The 20,007-nt window shown below is 49.8% G+C and overlaps 1 protein-coding gene across 2 annotated transcripts in view; it reads left to right on the forward strand.

Annotated features, from left to right (window-relative positions):
• SLC22A14 (solute carrier family 22 member 14) overlaps nt 1-14,509 on the forward strand; it is a 25,694-nt gene extending 11,185 nt beyond the window's left edge. For both annotated transcript variants that reach the window (XM_061395938.1, XM_061395939.1), the window contains exons 2-10: nt 2,751-3,265; nt 3,950-4,053; nt 4,261-4,415; nt 5,379-5,547; nt 8,677-8,797; nt 9,040-9,137; nt 9,395-9,609; nt 11,306-11,414; nt 12,028-14,509. In XM_061395938.1, coding sequence (XP_061251922.1) covers nt 2,751-3,265; nt 3,950-4,053; nt 4,261-4,415; nt 5,379-5,547; nt 8,677-8,797; nt 9,040-9,137; nt 9,395-9,609; nt 11,306-11,414; nt 12,028-12,235 — 1,694 coding nt within the window. In that variant the 3' untranslated portion in view covers nt 12,236-14,509. The remainder of the gene's footprint in view (nt 1-2,750; nt 3,266-3,949; nt 4,054-4,260; nt 4,416-5,378; nt 5,548-8,676; nt 8,798-9,039; nt 9,138-9,394; nt 9,610-11,305; nt 11,415-12,027) is intronic.
• Nucleotides 14,510-20,007: the final 5,498 nt, after the last annotated feature.

The raw sequence follows: 20,007 nt of genomic DNA on the forward strand, positions 1-20,007 counted from the left end.
TTCTAAGGGATTCTTACCCACAGTAGTAGATATAATGGTCATTTGAGTTAAATTCACCCATTCCAGTGCATTTTAGTTCACTGATTCCTAAAAGGTCAATGTGTTCACTCTTGCCATCTCTTGTTTGACCACTTCCAATTTACCTTGATTCATGGACCTAACATTCCAGGTTCCTATGCAATATTGTTCTTTTAAGCATGAGACTTTACTTCCATCACCAGTCACATCCATAACTGGGCATTGTTTTTGCTTTGGCTCCATCTCTTCATTCTTTCTGGAGTTATTTCTCCACTCTTCTCCAGTAGCATATTGGACACCTACCAACCTAGGGAGTTCATCTTTCAGTGTCCTATCCTTTTGCCTTTTCATACTGTTCATGGGGTTCTCAAGGCAAGAATACTGAAGTGGTTTGCTGGGAGAAATATCAATAACCTCACATACGCAGATGACCACCCTTATGGCCGAAAGTGAAGAAGAACTAAAGATCCTCTTGATGAAAGTGAAAGAGGAGAGTGAAAAAGTTGGCTTAAAACTCAACATTCAGAAAACTAAGATCATGGCATCCAGTCCCATCACGTCATAGCAAATAGATGCCAAAACAATGGAAACAATGACATACTTTATTTTGGAGGGCTCCAAAATCACTGCAGATGGTGACTTCAGCCATGAAATTAAAAGACACTTGCTCCTTGGACGAAAAGCTATGACCAACCTAGAAAGCATATTAAAAAGCAGAGACATTACTTTGCTGATAAAGGTCTGTCTAGTTAAAGCTATTGTTTTTCCCATAGTCACATATGGATGTGAGAGTTGGACTATAAAGAAAGCTGAGCGCCAAAGAATTGATGCTTTTGAACTGTGGTGTTGGAAAAGACTCTTGAGTGTCCCTTGGACAGCAAGGAGATCAAACCAGTCAATCCTAAAGGAAATCAGTCCTGAATATTCATTGGAAGGACGGATGCTGAAGCTGAAACTCCAATACTTTGGCCACCTGATGCGAAGAGCCAACTCCTTGGAAAAGACCCCGATGCTGGGAAAGATTGAAGGCAGGAGGAGAAGGGGATGACAGAGGATGAGATGACTGGATGGCATCACTGACTCGACAGAGATGAGTTTGAGCAAGCTCTGGTAGTTGGTGATGGACAGGGAGGCCTGTCATGCTGCAGTCCATGGGGTCACAAAGAGTAGGACACAACTGAGTGCCTGAACTGAGCTATCTTCTCTCTAGATGTTTTTGAAGATCTTTTCTTTGTCACTGGTGTTCTGCAGCTGTGTTACAGTGGATTTCTCTTTTATTTATCCTGAGTGGGATATGCTGTTTCCTGAGTCTAAGGATTTGTGTTTTTCAACTTTTAGAAAATGATTGCTTTTATCTCCTTAAATATCAACTCTCTCTTTCTCCCACTGAGCCTGCAACTGGATGCATGTTAAATCTTCTATCTTCTTCTTCTTTTTTTAAATTTACTTTTTTGGTTGCGCTGGGTCTTCATTGCTGCACAGGCATCTCTAGTTATGAAGAGCGGGAATACTCTCTAGTTGCGGTGCACAGGTTTCTCCTTGTTGTGGCTTCTCTTGCTGCAGAGCATGGGCTCTAGAGCACAGGCTCAATAATTGTGCACAGGTTTAGTTTCTCCACAGCATGTGCAGTCTTCCCAGACCAGGGATTGAACCTGTGTCCCCTGCATTGACAGGCAGATTCTTAACCACTGTACCACCAGGGAAGTCCTCTTCTATTGTCTCATTCATTTTGTGTTGCATCTATTTAATCTTCCCTTTAGGGTGTTTATTTGAACAACAACTTGTTATTCCGTAGTTTTTAACTTTACAAGTTGTGTCTTCACTCCAAAGTATCTGCTATTTGCCTCTGATTGTAAGTCCGTCTCCATAATTGTAACTTCCACCTCCTACTCTCAGAATGACTTAACTTCTCAAGAATTTGATAATATTTGTTTCGAGTCCTTGGCTTCATCTTAATCTGTGAGAACCTTGCCAGCTTAGTTTGGAGAAACTTTCCTTCCGAGCAGACTTGCATCTACTTTTGCTGATAGCCAAGTGGTACCCCAACCCAAAATCTCTTCAGCTCTGCTGAGGGTTTCTGCTCAAAACAGAGTTTTAAGCTTAGGTCCCCCCACTCCCTTGTTGCTGTTCCAAGGTAATATCCTTACAGTCAGTTTTGCTACCTCACTCCTCCACTTTGCGTGCCTTTCCAGCTCGGCATGCTACTGCTGTCCAATACCCTACCATTTTGGCACCCCATGGCACCATTCCTGGCTCCCCACCTCTGCAGCCAAGGCTTCTCGCCACCCACCTTGGCCTCAGTTCATGGCCACTTCTAAGCCAAAAAAAAATTTTTTTAAGCAATGATCCCCGGAGACCTCTCCTATCTTTTGCAAGACTGGTTGTGCCTCAGCTTGTGTGTGTGTGTGTGTGTGTGTGTACGTGTATAAACAAAGTTTCTACTGTGGGTAAGTTTCAGGGGAGCTCCTCAGGACTTAGCCATTCATGATAACAGAGCATTTTCTAACACATTAAAAAAGCTTAAGTGTTCTACATGTCACCAACAGGTGGGACAATGGGGGACAAATTAAGAAATTTCCGAAACAGAGGAGGGAACTACAGAGGCCATTGAGTTGGGATCTAAACTGTTTTCAAGCCAGAGAGGCCACTTTCTGGCCAGTGGCTCCCACACTGGCCTCTGATGTTCTGAAAAGTGGTGTCAGTGAAGACTGAGCTGCATCCTTTCTTTGCAGAGATGGCAAAGGAAAACAGCCTCAAGATAGAATTCAAATCCCATCCTCATCCCAGGAACCTCCACCAACACGACGGAGCAGAAAGCCCCCGTTCCTGTTCTCTGGATATGCTATTACAGAGATTGAGGGCCATAGATGCCCAGGATGATAAATTAACCAACATTATGGATGTGGTGGGGGAGTTTGGCACATTCCAGCGGAGGCTGGTGGCCCTTAACTTTATTCCCAACTTCTTGGCCTCCTTCTTCATGTTTGCTGATATCTTTTTGTTCACACCCCAAAAGCCCTATTGCAACACCAGCTGGATACTGGCAGTAGACAGCAACTTGACAGAGGCTGAGCAGATGAATCTGACCCTGCCCCGTGCACCCAATGGCAGTTTCCTGACTTGCCTCATGTACGTGCCTGTGGAATGGGATCTGCATTCTATCATCCAATTTGGCCTCAATCACACAGACTCATGTCAAAATGGGTGGATCTATCCTGAAATGAAGAGGCGGTCGCTGATAAATGAGGTATGCCTTGTCCTGAGTTGTCTGAAGCTACCCCAGGGCCCCAGAGATGTGCCTTCACCCTCACTGAACAGTGGGGGGAAAACTGAGACCCACGAAGGTGAAGCATTTGGCCAGGGCAGAAACAGGATTCTTTCTGCCCAGCCCTAGGCTTACCAATCTTAGCCAGGAAGCTAGAGTAGGCTGGGGAGTATGGGCAGGTGGTGGTGTTTGCCATCTGTCCAGGAAATTGCTTCTGGAGTTGTGACTCTGCCTTCAAAAATCACAAAAGTTAGAGAATTGGGGAAAGAACAGCTTTGATCTGGTACCTCTTAACAGTTTCTCAGCCTAAGCTGTCAACCTGGCCCTTTCACAGCATAGGTCTGCCCAATCTGATTCTCTAGCCTGGAGCCTAGCATCTGTATTTGGGAAAGAGTCTTTGGTGATTCTGGCCTTCGCTCAGTCACCTGTCCATCTATCCCCTTTCTTGGCCTGTGTCTCCAGTCTCTCTCTCCAGCCCTAGTTCCTCGAGTCTGCTAGATGTAGGTGGGATGCAGAGGTAACGCAGCTGAGGCCTGCTGCACACAAGTTACCTGCCATTGCCCCTGGCCCTTTTGCCTAAAAGCCCACCCTGGGTGGAGGCTCAGTCTCTGGACCTAGAAGGCCCTGGGTGGAGGCCTGTGGCCAATCCCTGCATATAACCCCCAGTTTGACTTGGTGTGTGGCGGGGAACCAAACAAGGAAATCGTGCATACCATGTTCTTGGCTGGGCTCTTGACGGGGGCTTTCTTCTTCGGGTTCATAACTGACAAGTAAGTCTTTTGGAGTTTCCTCTGGGCCCTGGGACATCCCTCCCTCGTCTTCGTGGCCGTTCAGAGCCAATGAATCTCAATTTAAGGGAGGCAAGGGTAGGGGCACTCCAGAGGCGGGTGGACGGCTCAGGATCTGGCCCTGAGTGCGGAGTGGGGCCACCCGCAGAGATCCACGGTCTCGGCGCAAGCGCCCTTCCACTCCTGCAGGTTGGGCCGCTACCCCACCATCCTGCTGTCGCTGCTGGAGCTGATGATCTTCGGCTTCGGGACAGCCTTTGTCAGCAGCTTTAACCAGTATATATTCTTCCGCTTTTGTGTGTCCCAGGCCGTGGTGGGCTACGCCATCAGCAGCTCGGCTTTACGTGAGGCGTGAGGCAGGGCGCTGGGGGCGGGGCGCTGGGAAGGGGGTGGAGCTGGCGCGCACCTGCTGGGAACCCACCGGACAGTTAGGGTTATGGCCCAACCTGGCAGCCAGTGGAGGCTGAGGGATGCCAGAAAATCTGTGCCCACATTGCCCTTGCACCATCATCCCCCTGGTACCCCGCACATCCCCTGCCCCTTCACACTCCCTGCTTCACCTACATGGCTTATGCCTATTCAACTCTTAAGAAAGCCCAGGTCGCTAGTAAGCACGTACTGACTCCTTTCATCCTGGCAACTGTCTATTCAGCAGGGACTATTCTGCTATTCCTTTAGCTGAGGAAGATATTTGAACCTTGGGAAGTTAACCAACTTGCTCAGGGTCACACGGTAGTTATGTGAAAGAGCTGGGATTTCTGCCCCCCACCCCCAACCCGTGATGCAAAACTCCCACGCACCCATACATTTATTGCTGCCATGGCCTTGTGTGAAACCTGCTGGGGAACTCTGCTCCAGCTTCCCACTGGGAAATTTCCAGAGTCCCAGCCAGAGGGAACTGGGTCCTCCACAGAGGCTGAGCTCTAAGTGGCCAAAGCACTGATGCACTAAGAGTAAAGACAAGGACAGTGACGCCTTGCATGTGTCAGGCCACATGTGAAGTCCTGTGCCCAGGACCAGGCCTTCTCAGTGATAGGTGTGTGGTCAGGCAGGAGGTGTTTAGAGGGAACTTCCAGGATGAGGACAAAGTGGAGGCCTCCTCTGTGGTTGGGAGCTCGGGCGAGGGCCTGCAGTGTGCCCTGGGGACACTTAGGCACTCTCTGTGGCTTTGAAGTGCTGTCTCTGGACCCAGATCCCAAGCAGGCAGGAGAACGCCAGTCCCTGAGCAGAGCTGGGGCATCTCAGAAGCCTGGGTGTGGGGGCAGCCTTGTGAACCTGAGCTGATTACGATTTTGTCCTTTGCATAGTCACCGAGTGGCTAATGGGCATGTACCGGGCCTACGCCTTCATCCTGGGACACTGCTTTTTCGCCATGGGAGTCGTTTTCCTGACCGGACTTGCCTACAGCCTTCCCCACTGGCGGCTGCTGTTTCTGTTGGGAGGAACACCTATATTCCCCCTCATCTGCTATATCTGGTGAGCAAACAAATATAGGACATGCTACAAGGATGGGTCTGATGGGCTGGAGACTAGGAAGGTGGGGAGTCCGTGAAGGGTTGGAGTGCATGGGATTTTCCCTGGGAGAAAGTATATGAGAGGAGAAAGAGACAAGGCAGACCCTCTGGAACCCCAGCATTTATGCCATCAGAGGAGATCCTCAAAGAGATGTCAGAGAGGTGGTCAGAAAACCAGAAGAAAAAAATGTTGAAAGGCAAGAGTTTAAGGATTAGGAAATGGTCAGAGTTGAAGGCAAGAAAGGTGAGAAGCATCTGTTGGTCTTGGTGACCTTGAGGTGGCTTCTGTGGAGCCAGAGGAGATTGAGGAGTGAGGAGGCCCTGAAAAAATAGAGTCATCCAGGTGGCAAAAGGAGAGGAACAAAAGAGAAGGCAGAGAGGGAGAAAACTGAAATCACCGTGTTAAGGGTTTGGCAGTTCTGGGTGAAGCAAGGATCATCTTGCCACAGAATATAAGGACAGACTCCCTTTCTCCAAGACTGTGCTTTTCATCAGGCTTGAGTAGATGACTTGAAGACTGTGTCTTACATGAGTAGATGAGCAACATGGGGAGGGAAAGAGATTCAAGACTCTCACTTCCACGAACAGGACATTTCTAGCCTTTCTAGTTGGCAAAGGAAAATGGCCACTGGGCCGTGGTGGTTTGTTTTTTTTTTTAATAATAAATGCTGTCCTGAAGGTGGTAATACCTGTCTTTAGAAGGTGAGGTTATCAGACATTCTTAACAGCTTTAGGAATTCAGCTGAAATTTCAGGTAAAAAAGTTCCATGTTATATTCGATTCTTCCTTTTTTCTCTGATTTCATTTTTTCATTTCATTTCCCTTCTTCCTCACCCTTGATGCTGAAAACTCAGCCTCTGTGCACCAATGGCAAATCAAATCCTAGAGACACAGTTTTGAGTGAAACAGAAAAGAATAAGCCTTATTGCTTTGCCAGACAAAAGAGGGGACAAGCAGGCTCCTGCCCCAGAAACTGTGTCCCAACCCCAGAGGATTCAATGAGGAGTTTTATAGTAATGGTTCAAGGGCGGAGTTGCTGATAAGATTAGGGTATGTGCAGGACCTATACTCCTCTAATCTGGTTTCAGGTAATATTAAAAAAAAAAAAAAAAAAATATATATATATATATATCTTAGCCACAGGACCACCAAGGAAGCCCTCAAGTAATCTTTTGATGAGCTTCTCTGGTTCCTTTAATTGGGCCTTAGGTAGTCTTCTTTGGAATGAAGAGTGCCGACAGCTTCCATTTATTGGGGGCTTCATAAAGAACTCAGAAGATATTGTTCTGTGTATCCCTTGAGGCTGAGCCAGGACCCTGCCCCAAATCTGCACTGCTGTTTCTTGGCTGCTCCTTCCTTGTTTCTGCATCCCCTCCCTTCCCTGATTAGTCCATTGGCATTCAGGGACACTCATGGAGGTTGGAGTCTGTTCCCTACAAACAAGAAACGGGGGACACAGAAAGGTTTCCAACCCAGGATCCTCACAGGGCCCTCCTCAGTTTCAGCCTCTCCTATGCTTTCAGTGCCAACTATTCCACATCTGAGGACTGGGGTCTCCAGGGTCCTCTGAAGCCAGGAGCAAGGTTCTCTGACCTCTCCAGCTGTGCGGCACGGGCCTTGCCTGCCCAGTCGGCCCACTTCATCCACTTCTGGGCTTCATGTACTTGCCAAATCTTTCTTCCCATCTCTCCTACTTGAGGGTTGGTATCTTTTTTCACTCCTTTTTTTAAAAAAAAATTTATTTATTATTAATTTATTTGATTGTGCCAGGTCTTAGTTGCAGCATACGGGATCTTCCATTTTCCTTGTGGCATGCAAACTCTTAGTTGCAGCTTGGGGGATCAGGCTTGACCCCTGGGTCCAGAAGATCCCCTGGAGAAGGAAAGGGCAACCACTCTGGTATTCTTGCCTGGAGAATCCCTGGTACAGAGGAGCCTGGTGGGCTACAGTCCATGGGCTCATAAAGATTTGGACATGACTGAGCGACTAGTTCCCGTATGAGGGTTCAAACTCGAGCATTGGGAGCATGGAATTTTAGCCACTGGACCACGAGGGAAGCTCCTCACTCCTCTATTTTAGTAGGCATGTGGTCAATCTCCCATCTTTTGGGAGACATCCCAGTTTAATGACTTGAGGACAGTTTTGTAGCCTTAGAATGGAGGAGGATAACAGGGTGACTGGTTGCTGGCCCCTTGGGGGGCTGCAGGGGGTAGGGAACAGGAGCAGGGGCAGGTAGAGGGGATGAAGTTGTCTCTAGAGTCCTGGGTGTGTGTGTACAGTGGCCAGCTGCAGAGTCCAGGTTGGGGCAGGAAGAGGGACAGTTACAAGAAATCAGCAGGGGCTGATGGCAAGGTTTTGTTGAGAGTGCCTTTCCAGGGGACTGAGGTTCATACTAGCTCCGCCTCTGAGAGTTTGGGCAAGCCACTAGGCCCTGAGGCTGAGAATACATTGGGAATAGTCATACTAGATCTGGGTTGGGCAGAGGATTAACAGACTGATAAAATAAGGACACTTAAGAAGTGCTTTAAATGTTAAAATGTATAGGTTCTTCAACTTGGAAGGATTAGGAAGAACCAAGGACCTAGGGTTATTTTGAGGTCAAAGGCAACGGGAGATGTAACCAGGAGGAAGTGGGCCGGAGTAGAGACCTCCATTCACCCAGGCAGGCGCTGGGCCCTGCAGTCAAAACTGGGGTCCTGTCTCCCATACTCTCCAGGCTATTAGGAGATAGGAAACAGGAGAATCCCCAACTACGAGAACGAGGCTCTAACAGAGGATGTGGATGCAGAGGGAAGAGGCCTCAGTATGTCTGGGCAGGTGTGGACAACCCCTAAGATAGAAAATAGCTGTTAGAGGTGGCTGAGGGGGACAGAAGCTGTGGTGCAGAAGCAGCCAGTGGCCAGGGTGTCACTGAGCAGTGGTGGATACTGTAGAATGGCTTGGGCAGGAGTGGGTATGGGAGTCCAAAGATGATGATCACCTTCAAAGCCTCCAACATCTGAGTCACCTCATGCTGGAACAGAATGGCCATGGCTGAGGCTGGGATGGGGCCATCTTGGAGTGATGGGTAAGAGAGGGATGGGCCATGCAGGATTCTTCCAGAGTCCCCACGGTGGCTGATAATGAAAGGGAAGCTGGAGGAGGCCAAGCAAGTGTTGTGCTATGCAGCTGGTGTGAACAAAAAGACCATTCCTTTAAGTCTGCTGGATAAGGTAAGAGACCTCTGGCCTGGAGTCGGGGCCCGGGCAGGAGGGCTACATGGGACCTCGGCCCAGAGGGTGTCCCCAGCCCACTGCTTGAGGAAAAGAGTGATGGCAAAATGGAACCCTGCCAGGGAAAAGCCAGAGGCCAGGCTGGCCCTGGGAGGCAGAGGGCAGGGGACATCATGAGTCCCGCTGGCGGGGAGCAAGCTGGGGTCTTGGCCCTGCTGTGGCCGGTCCTGCTTGTCCTGTAGTTGCAACTGCCTGGAAAGAAGGTGGCTTCGGCCTCTATCCTGGACTTCTATAGCAACAAGGACCTCCGCAAGTTGACCTTGGTGATGTGCAGCATATGGTGAGTACCCAGGGCTGGCGGCGGGGACTGCAAACGGGCTTGCAGTTCAGGGATCCAGGGAGAGAATAGATGTTGGGGGGCCGGTGGGGGAGCAAGGCCTGAGAACCCTGGTGCAGCCCGCAGAACCCAGATCTCTGTGTTTGTTCCTGTCCTCCATGGCCACCCTGCCATGCTGTCCTCTGCCTGTCTTTATTCCTGGCCCTGGCTTTCCGTGTGTCTTTCTCGGAGTGTCTCTCTCTTCCGGTAACGAATTCCAGGTTTGCCGTCGGTTGCAATTATTACATGCTGGGCCTCAAGATAAAGGAATTGGGTGTGGACATCTACCTCACACAAGTGATTCCTGGCATGATGGAGGTGCCCGCCCGGCTCTGCTGCATCTTTCTCATCGAGCAGTTGAAGAGGAGACGAACACTGATTGTGACTTTGTTCCAAGGTGCCATCATGTGCTTCCTTAGCCTTACGCTCCCATCAGGTACAGCCTCCACAACCCCCTTTCCGCCTCCCTGGTGGCACCCCCCAACCTTCTAGCTTCCTCGAATCCCTTCCTCGTGCCTCCTGCCCCTATCCAGGCAACACAACACCCTGGGGGTCAGCCTGTTGCATCCACAGCCCGCCAGCCCTATAGTGGCCCTAGCACTTCCTGAGAAGGGAACCATTCTCTAGAATGGGTGAAGAGGGGCCTCCCAGGACAGGGCACTGGAAGGTCCCAGGGTCCTGGGAGGGGAAGAGGTGCTGTTCAGAGGAATCGTCCTTGGGCAGGAGAGCGGGCAGCCTTCTTCCCCTCGAGTCCTACCCACATCAATAATTAAATGCGAACAGAGGCAGTAGAAGTAGTCTTCAACTGCCACCCCAGCCCTGTGTCATCTGTAGCCTCACCAGGAAAAGCTCAACTGCCCACTGAAGACTGAGCATAACACTGGGCCAAACTCTCAGGAACAATTCTTGCATGGAGGCCACTCATTCCCAGGGGGGCCCCATGCCCCGTGCCCTGTCAGTTCAGAACCAGGGAAGGAAACGGGAGGGCGGACTCTCAGTATTTTCAAAATTGCAGAGTCCTAGAACAATGCATATGCTCCAGGTCACCAGGCTGGCAGAATGTGGCAGGGCTGAGATGTGGACATTAAGATGTCAGCATTCATTCACCTGATCAGAATGGGTACCACAGGAGCCCCCTCAGCCTCTGGGGCCAGGGTCAGGGAGGCTGTGTCCAGGATCTGCCTCATGGCGTTCCCTCACTCTCCCTGGGGACTGCAATTTTGTGTGTCTTGACCTGGACCCTTTTTCTCCCTCTCCTGCTGTTGGCAGTGTTGACTGGCTAAAACAAAACAGAAGAAACAAAGCCATTATTCAGTTTCTATTGTTCAGTGGTTTTTTTAAAATGTGGGTCTATAATGACTTAAGCAGAACTGTCTGAAACTAGACAGACTAGGAGGAAAATCCCCAGTAAATAAAACTAGGTCTCCAGTTTCGTCCTGGAGCCAAGTGAAGCCAGACCCGGAGCTGGGTACGGGGAGGAGGCCTAGGGCAGGGTCCCGCAGAGGCTGGTAGGGGAGGAGCTGGAACTCCTGGCTCCAGGTCAGTGAGCCTGGGTTCCACTCCCCTAGACCTGAGGAATGGGCTTTCCCGAAATCATTTCTGCCTCTTCCAGTGTATAATCTGGCTCCCCAGAGTTGGGCATCCTGGAATGTCTAGCCATTCAGGCCCCGGGGACTAAATGCCCCCTTACCCCTCTCTACCTGGCAGAGAATGAAGGGGAAGTGGGGAGAGCCCTGAGCAGGCAGCCAGGCACACAAGGTGCCGGGCTGGGGCTGAATGGATGCTCCAGAAGGAGCAGGCGGTGGGGCGGGGGAAGCTGGGCCTTGGTGAACATGTGCAGGATCACAGAGAGCCTGGAGGCAGGGATGCAGGAGCGGAGTCCACACAGTGGGTGCTGGCCGAGAGCCCACACGGGCCCCACTCTACTGACCAGCTCTGCCTGCTCATGTACTTATTCCCTCTAGCAGACTGACCCTTCTCTGAGTCTGCTGGCCAGCTGACCAGGTGGTGGGGGGTGGACTGTCCAGATGCCTTCTGAGGGGGATTGAGGGAGGGCCAGTGGGCAGGCCTCCCCAGGCTGCCCCGAGGGAAGGGTGGCCACAGACTCAGGCAGCTGCATTGTCTGGCCACAGAGTTGAAATCCCTTCTGGTCTTGATAACCCTGCTTGGAGAGTTCAACCTGGCCGCCTCCATCACCATGTTCTACATCTACACTTCTGAACTCCTCCCCACTGTCCTCAGGTAGGGGCCTGGAGGGTGATGGTGGGGGCGGGGCATGGTCGGGGGTGGGCAATAATAGAATGAATAACAGCAGCTGAGACTGGGCATTCACCTGGTGACAGGCACTCTGCTCAGCAATTTACATGGGTTACTCCATTTAGCTCTCACCCTAAATATCCCCCTAACACCATCATCAACCCTAATTCAGACATGAAATCAGAGCGGTAAGGGCACTGGCTCAAGGTCAGACATAGCAGATGGCAAACGTGGGGTTTGGACCTAGGCTGTCTGACTCCAGTCCCTGACTGGCACTGACTGCCTAAACTGTGTCTGGGCCACTCTGAGGTTCAGGCCCTTCTCCAGAGGAACCCTTGATGATGGCTATAGTATCCCCCTCCCCAGCCACCCTCACACACCCACACTATGGTGTATGAGCCTTATAATTCTCCTACTCCTGGCTCCATAAAAAATTACTACCTACCTTGCAATAACAAGGAACTAAATTCTCCAAGGTTGCACAGTGAGTTGGACAGGGTAGAGATGAGGGTGTGGGATTTTGGGAGGCTGCTTTTCCCACCCAGTCCAGTCGCTGGGCCCCAAAAGCCTCCAAATGAACTCTCACCTCCCCTTCCAGGGCAACAGGTCTGGGTCTAGTGTCTCTGGTCTGGGCAGTTGGAGGCATCTCTTCTTTGACACTCGTCAGCCAGAACATTGCCATCTTAGCCATCATTCTCTGCTGCCTCTCGGCCCTCGTGGCTTTGTTCTACTGCTCCAGTATGCCAGAAACGCAAGATCAGCCCCTGCCTGATACCCTGGAGCACATTGCCCCACATACAAGGTGAGTGTGCGTGGCTTCTGGGCTCTGGCCAGAACAGGGCCTGGTTTCCAAGCTGCTGGCCATGAGAGCATGTCAGACACTATCCATCCCCGCCCTGCTGCCAGGAGGCCTGTGATACCAAGGCTACTCTGTACTCACACAGACTCCCTCGCTCTCCTGGGTGCTGCAACCTGCCTTGGTCCAGCCCAGCCTCTGCCAGCTCCCATCCTGTCTGGCTCTCCTGACCCAGCGTGGGGCAGACCTTCTTCTTTCCTCATCCCCTGATGCCTGTCTACACGGGTGATGCCCGTGGCGATGCTCTGGGCTTCCTCCCCTCCCAGGGCACAGAGGACTGGCTTGGAATCAGCTTTCTGAGTATTTCTCCAATCCTTTCTGAACTCCCAGTTCCTCAAAAAGGACCCAGTCTTTTATTATGATTTTTTTTTGCCCATACCACCACACAGCATGGATGGTCTTAGTTCTCTGACCAGGCATTGAACCTACACACCCTGCAGTGGTCGTGTGGATTCTTAACCAGTAGGCAGCCTGGGAAGCCACCAAAGGGACCCAGTCTTGATTGATGACTCTGGCCTCCTGGCCCCAGTAGCCCAGGACCCCGCTTGGGAAATGGGCTCCACCCAACTGCTTTATGGACTCTTTGGTCTCTGGTCTCTTAAGTGCCCCTGGAGAAGGCTTGTCAGGATTGGTAGAAACACTCCTCCTAGGATTTAGGCCAGCAGAGCCCACAACTCTCTCCCTGGACCTGAGCAACAGGGAGGGGCAGAGGCTACCTGATGTCTTCCAGTGCCCTCTGCTCATAGCACAGGGGCCTCTGCCACTGGCTTCCTCAGTCCTCCTCCCCACCTTCGGCCTACTTCCCTTGTCTCCTTGTTCAAACTCTCATTGACAGCCCCTGAGCTGGGCATGGTACCAGAGCCGGGCTGTCAGAGGTAAGAGGTTCCAAGGCTTGAGCGAGGGAGACAGATATGCAAACAGTTTTCACCAATGGACTCTGACACAGGAATATACAGGACCTATAGGAACCCCAGGAGGGAGGAGCTTTACTTTAGGGATTTGGGGCAGGCTTCCCAGAAAAAGGGATATTTGAGTAGGGCTTTGAAGGATGAATAGGCGTTTGGTCCGTTGTAGAGAGGGGGACTGGCATGCAGCAGAGGGACAGCATGGTAACTAAAAGCACAGGCTCCGGAGCCAGGGAGCCTGGAGCTCTATTCTGCTCACACTCGCCAGCATGTGCACAGGGAGGTGACCTACTACCTCTGAGATTCAGTATCTGCAACATGGGATGATAACGTGCATGGAGCATTTCCCATGTGTCAGGGCCTGTTCTCATTGCATGCCTTTCCACCTGTGTCCTAACAGTCACCACGTGCAGTAGTGACAGGCAGGTCCTGTCACTATCCCTCATTTTACAGCTAAGGAAACTGAGGCATAGAGAGGTGAAGACATAGACCCTAGCCTTCCTCTCTCATAGGAATTGGGAAGGTTAAAGCCAAATGAAGGGGTTGGCGGGAATTCCCTGCCATTCCAGTAGTTAGGACTCTGTGATCTCACTGCCAAGGACCTGGGCTTCCATCCCTGGTCGGGGAACTAAAATCCTGCAAGCCGTGTGGTGAGGCCAAAAAACAAAATTAAATAAATAAATAGTAGAGTGGTCGGCACAGTGGCACAAGGCAAGTGCCCAGTAAATGCCAGTGATGAAGATGGTAAACGGCATCCCAAAGATGCAGAAGAGCAAAGGGTTTGACCAGGGTTGGGAGATGCAACAGGCCTGATTCTGGAGGCGAGGACCCCTCCTAGGCTCACACAGAAGCTTGGCTGGGGACCCACCAAGGCATGGGAAAGCCCCGCCTCTCAGGAATACACAGCCAGGCCTGGCCTGTTTTCTCAGCTCCTAAAAGGATGCAGCTCAGACTTTTTCTCCAACGGTTTCTCCAGGAGCATAAGCGAGGAACTCTCGAATGAGGACATGTTGAGTGACGATGTGACGGAGGAAGCGGCCAAGAACACCATTCTCAACGCCAGGTTGACAAGCATAGACCACGATGGCCTCTCCAGCCCGTCTTTGCAATCTAAAGAAGAGACAGTAGACAAGGAGGAGGACTGAGCACCAGGCCCTGCATGCCCTCGGGTGGGAGCTGAGTGGCTGGATATGGGGCTGTGAATTCTAGGCCTATTTCGACTTGGGGGGCAGGGTCAGTCCTGCTCCAAGGCCAGCCCTCCCACCTCTCAGGGAGCTAGTGTGTGATTCATTCCAATAAAAGTACCGTGTTTCACTTGAGATGACTAGGTCAAAATTCACTGTGTCCAGAGGACCCAGGGGCCCAAGCCTGGAGGAGAGTGGTCCTTGATGTCTCCGCTGGCCTCTGGGGACAGCGAGAAGTCATCTGATTGAGGTGTGGGGGTGGGTCGCGTCTGTGAGGGCCAGGACTGGGAAGGGCAGCACTCACCTCCATGCTGCCCACATCCTTCAGCTCAGGTGTCCACTAGTGTGGCTGGGCTTCCTGCTTCGGGTGTAGGCTGGGGACAAATTCCACAGGCCCACCCCTGTGTGCGCACCTGTCAAGGGAGGGGTGGAATGTAAAGGAATAATGAGAAGGTCTCCCTTTTGTGCCATGGCACAAGGCTTTCTCATGCCATCTTTCCTTTGCTTTTCCCAAACTCCTCTTGGGGATTACCTATCTCACTCTCATCCTGTGGAGAGGGGAGGGCTGTGTCTTCCTTGATGATTCCATCCCAACTCACCTCTGACCTCCACCACCCTTAGGATAATCCTCAAACCCCAGCTCACAGTCCCGGCTGCCCTGGAGGTGAGTCTGCCTTCCCAGTCAGTGTATGGGCTCTTTCAGGCAGGGCCCAGAATTTCTTATCCACTGGTCAGACCTAAAAACATTTGGGTCAGGCCCTGGGCTCTACTTGGAGAAGGCAATGGCACCCCACTCCAGTACTCTTGCCTGGAAAATCCCATGGACAGAGGAGCCTGGTAGGCTGCAGTTCATGGAGTCGCTGAGAGTCAGATACGACTGAGCAACTTCACTTTCACTTTTCACTTTCATGCTTTGGAGAAGGAAATGGCAACCCACTCCAGTGTTCTTGCCTGGAGAATCCCAGGAATGGAGGAGCCTAGTGGGCTGCCGTCTATGGGGTCGCACAGAGTTGGACACGACTGAAGTGACTTAGCAGTTAGCTGGGCTCTACTCTCTCTCCTCCCCAGGAGAGGAGTTTATTTGGAAGATCATTATCAGTTTGCAGAGAGGTGCTAACTCCCCAGAGATTCTGTGGGAAGGAAGGAAAGAGTGTTTTCATGGAACCTCAGCCCCTGGGCAGGGGCTGGAGTGCAGGGCAGCAGGGCATCCAAACTTGAGGACAGTAAGAAGCTAGTGTCCAGGACTCCATCTTAAAATACCATTTTGTTTTTTTTTTTTAACTGAAGTATAGTTGATTTATGTACAATGTGGTGCTAATTTCTGCTGTAGAGCAAAGTAACTCAGTTATAAACATATACACATTCTTTTTTTTTTTTTTTAATGTTTTTCTCCATTATGGTTTATCCCAGGATGTTGGATGCAGCTTCCTGTGCTATACACTAGGACCTAGCTGTTTATCCATTCTAAATGTATAAAGGTATCATTTTCTGATTTCTCTGTTCTTTACCCCGTTTCCCAGGATTGCCTCCAAAGAGGGATTTGAAAGGCCCAGGAAAAAAGATCTCTTGAAGTTTCTGCTTACAGGACGACAGGATATTTTAAAAGGCCTCCCTTGCTCCTTCTGGGAGAGGCTTGTCTGTGAACTGTGATGGCCCACACATTAGCTCTGTTTAAACGCGTCATCTCACATTACTTTGCTGGAAGGATTCAGCCAGTGCTGCAGGGAACAGGAGGAAGACATGGGTCCAGACAGAGAAAACTGATGGGGCAGAGTCGAAAGAGCTGGTGGCCACAGATGTGACTCGCAGAAGATCTAGAACACCCCTACCTCACTTAGATATTCCTTAGGCGGCCAGGATTTGTCGATCACTTGCAGATAGGACCTAGTTTGCTTATCTGTTGTTTAGTTGTTAAGTAGTGTCTGACTCTTTTGCGACCCCATGGACTGTAGCCCAGTAGGCTCCTCTGTGTGATAAGATTTCCCAGGCAAGAATACTGCAGTGCATGGCTATTTCCTTCTCCAGGGAATCTTCCCAACCCAGGGATCGAATCCGTGTCTCCCTCATTGCAGGCAGATTCTCTACCTCTGAACCATTCAGTTCAGTTCAGTTCAGTCACTCAGTCCTGTCTGACTATTTGCGACCCCATGAATCGCAGCACGCCAGGCCTCCCTGTCCATCACCAACTCCCGGAGTTCACTCAAACTCACGTCCATCGAGTCGGTGATGCCATCCAGCCATCTCATCCTCTGTCGTCCCCTCTTCCTCCTGCCCCCAGTCCCTCCCAGCATCAGAGTCCCTTCCAATGAGTCAACTCTTCGCATGAGGTGGCCAAAGTACTGGAGTTTCAGCTTTAGCATCAGTCCTTCCAAAGAACACCCAGGACTGATCTCCTTTAGAATGGACTGGTTGGATCTCCTTGCAGTCCAAGGGACTCTCAAGAGTCTTCTCCAACACCACAGTTCAAAAGCATCAATTCTTTGGTGCTCAGCTTTCTTCACAGTCCAACTCTCACATCTATACATGACCACTGGGAAAACCATAGCCTTGACTAGATGGACCTTTGTTGGCAAAGTAATGTCTCAGCTTTTCAATATGCTATCTAGGTTGGTCATAACTTTTCTTCCAAGGAGTAAGCATCTCTTAATTTCATGGCTGCAGTCACCATCTGCAGTGGTTTTGGAGCCCCCCAAAAATAAAGTCTGACACTGTTTCCACGGTTCCCCCATCTATTTCCCATGAAGTGATGGGACCAGATGCCATTAGGGAAGCCTGTTTGTTTATCTAATCAATGGCTAATATTACCTAGAGTTTGGCATTGTATATTTTAACAGGCCATAGTCTAGCCACTAGCCAGATAAGGCTGTTGAGGGCTTGAAATGTGGGTCATTGGAGCTGAGATGTGGGCACGCCCGTAGGCCGAGGTCAGGCTGTGTCTTTATCCTGAGGGCAGTGAGGGGCTTCTGCCAGCTTTTAGGCAGTGGATGCAGAGTCAGTTTTGCCTTCCACAAGGGTCACCCTGGTGGCTGTAGGGTGATACATGCATACAGTAGAACGTTTTCTGGCCCAAAAAAGAAATGAAGTACTTATATGCACTACTGTTGCTCAGCAAAGGGCTCCTGTGTCTGCAGTGTAAGAGGCCAAACTCTGACACTAGATGTGGCAGCACAGTCATGGTTTATCGCAGAGTACCAAGAAAGGGAGTGGGGGACATGTTTCAGATCCATTCCAACTTTGAGTTGGAGGTGTTTTTAAAAGGGAAGAACAAGGAAGCTGAGATTAGTCATTGTCCTGTATCATTTCTGTGATGTTTTAAAAATCATAGTTTCAAGGAGTTATGAGTTTTCCAGTTTCCACTTCTCAGGGTCCTGTGAGCTCATCTTGCCCTGGAGATGTAACTTGAGTTTGTACATTTGATGTCTACAACAGCAATTTTAATACATAGATGTTGTTTCCATGTTATCAACAGTAGCTGTCTTAGTCAGTGGATACCTCTAGATGATTAGTGTTCAGTGAGCGCAGGATCAAGGTCAGAGGGGACAAGAAAAGGAATAATGGTTTAGATAGAGAGGTTAATCATAAACCAGGTAAGGGAACTCTGTTTTAGGAGGCTCAGCTTCACTACAGTGTGAATGAGTCTTGAAAAAGTATGCAGAGTATAGTAAACCAGTCACAAGAGGCCACAGAGGTTGTATGATTCTATTTAATTTAAATATCCTAAATAGGCTAAGTAGATTAGTGGTTGCCAGTGTTTGGGGAGAATGGGAAAGAATGAACAATGGGATTTCTTTGGGGGCTTATGAAAGTGTCCTAAAATTGGCTGTGGCAATGGTTGAACAATTCTGTGAACACATTTGAAACCATTGATTGAGTACTCTAAATAGATTGTGTGGTATGTGGTATGTGATTGTGTGGTATCAGTGAGGATGTTAGAAAAGAGAGATTAGCAGAAGGCAGAGTAATGAAGGAGCAGAGAGCAGGGTGCTCACCTGACTGCAGTTAGAAGGGTGCGTTGTGCAGCATTTCTGGAGGGGAGTTTGGTAAGATGCTCAAATATTGATGTTTTGACTCTGTCTACCCTTTGACTCAGGAATCCTCCCCTGACTTACCCAAAGGAGGAGATACGAAGATAGGTGTACACAAGGATGTTCACTGCAGCTTTGTTATATTAAAAATATACAATTTGGGGAAAGTACAATTTGAGGGGATTTCCCTGGTGATCTGGTGGCTAAGATTCCATGCTCCCAAGGGAGGGGGCCCAGGTTTGATCCCTGGTTAGGAAACTAGATCCCACATGCTGCAACTGGGAGTTCCCACATGCAACTAAAGATCCCCCCTGCTGCAACGAAGAATGAGGACCCTGTGTGATAAATTTTTTTTTTTATTTCAATTTTTTTTTTTTGGCAGGGGGGCGGGGGCGTGAAGCTTACGGGATCTTAGTTCCCCAACCAAAGACTGAACCCATGTCCCGATCAGTGGAAGAGTGGAATTCTAACCACTGGACTGCCAGGAAAGTCCCAATCTTTTTTTTAAAACAAATTTTAAGTCATTAGTAAGAGATGCTACTGTTCAGATTATATAGTTAATACAATTTATTAAAGCTGTATATTTGTGGACATGAAAAGCTGTCCATGACATAATGTTTAGAGAAGTGGGCAGTTTAACAGGGACTTCAGCAGTTATGTAAAATTCAGGCATTTCTTTATACATACAGGGAAGTTCATCAAAAGGCTATGTATCTTTCAGAGCCCCTGATTTATGGAGTGTATTAGTTTTCTGGGGCTGCTGAAAAAAGTACCACCAAGTGGGTGGTTTAAAAATGGAGATTTACTTTTTGACAGTTCTAGAGGCTACAATCCAAAAATTAAGATTATGGTGGGGCACTGTGGTCACCTGATGTGAAAAACTGACTCATTGGAAAAGACCCTGATGCTGGGAATGATTGAAGGTAGGAGGAGAAGGGGACAACAGAGGATGAGATGGTTGGATGGCATCACCGACTCAATGGACATGAGTTTGCGTAAGCTCCGGGAGTTAGTGATGGACAGGGAAGCCTGGCATATTACAGTCCATGGGGTTGCAAAGAGTCAGACATGACTGAGCGGCTGAACTGAACTGAGTGTTCTCTTTGGAGAATCTAGGAAAGAATCTTTCTGTGCCTCTTCTAGCTTTGGGTAGTTGCCAGCAGTCCTTGAGTGTGTATCTGTGTGTGTGTCTAAATTTCTCTTTTCCTATGGGGATACCAGTCACTGGATTAGGGCCCACCCAGTACAAAATCATTTACATTTGATTACATCTGCAAAGACCTTATATCCAAATAAGGTCACATTCACAGGTACTGGGAATTAGAACCTGAACGCACATTTGGGGAATACACAACTCTGCTCACTATGTATCTGTACTGTGCTTAGTCGCTCAGGCATGTCCGAGTCTTTGCCACCCCATGGACTGTAGCCTGCCTGGCTTCTCTGTCCTTGGGGATTCTCCAGGCAAAAATACTGGAGTGGGTTGCCATGCCCTCCTCCAGGGGGCCTTTCCAACCCAGGGATGGAATTCAGGTCTCCCTCATTGAAGGCAGATTCTTTACCAGCTGAGCCACCAGGGAAGCCCAAGAATACTGAAGTGGGTAGCCT

Source organism: Bos javanicus, chromosome 22 (genome assembly GCF_032452875.1).
Source record: "Bos javanicus breed banteng chromosome 22, ARS-OSU_banteng_1.0, whole genome shotgun sequence".
NCBI lineage: Eukaryota > Metazoa > Chordata > Mammalia > Artiodactyla > Bovidae > Bos > Bos javanicus.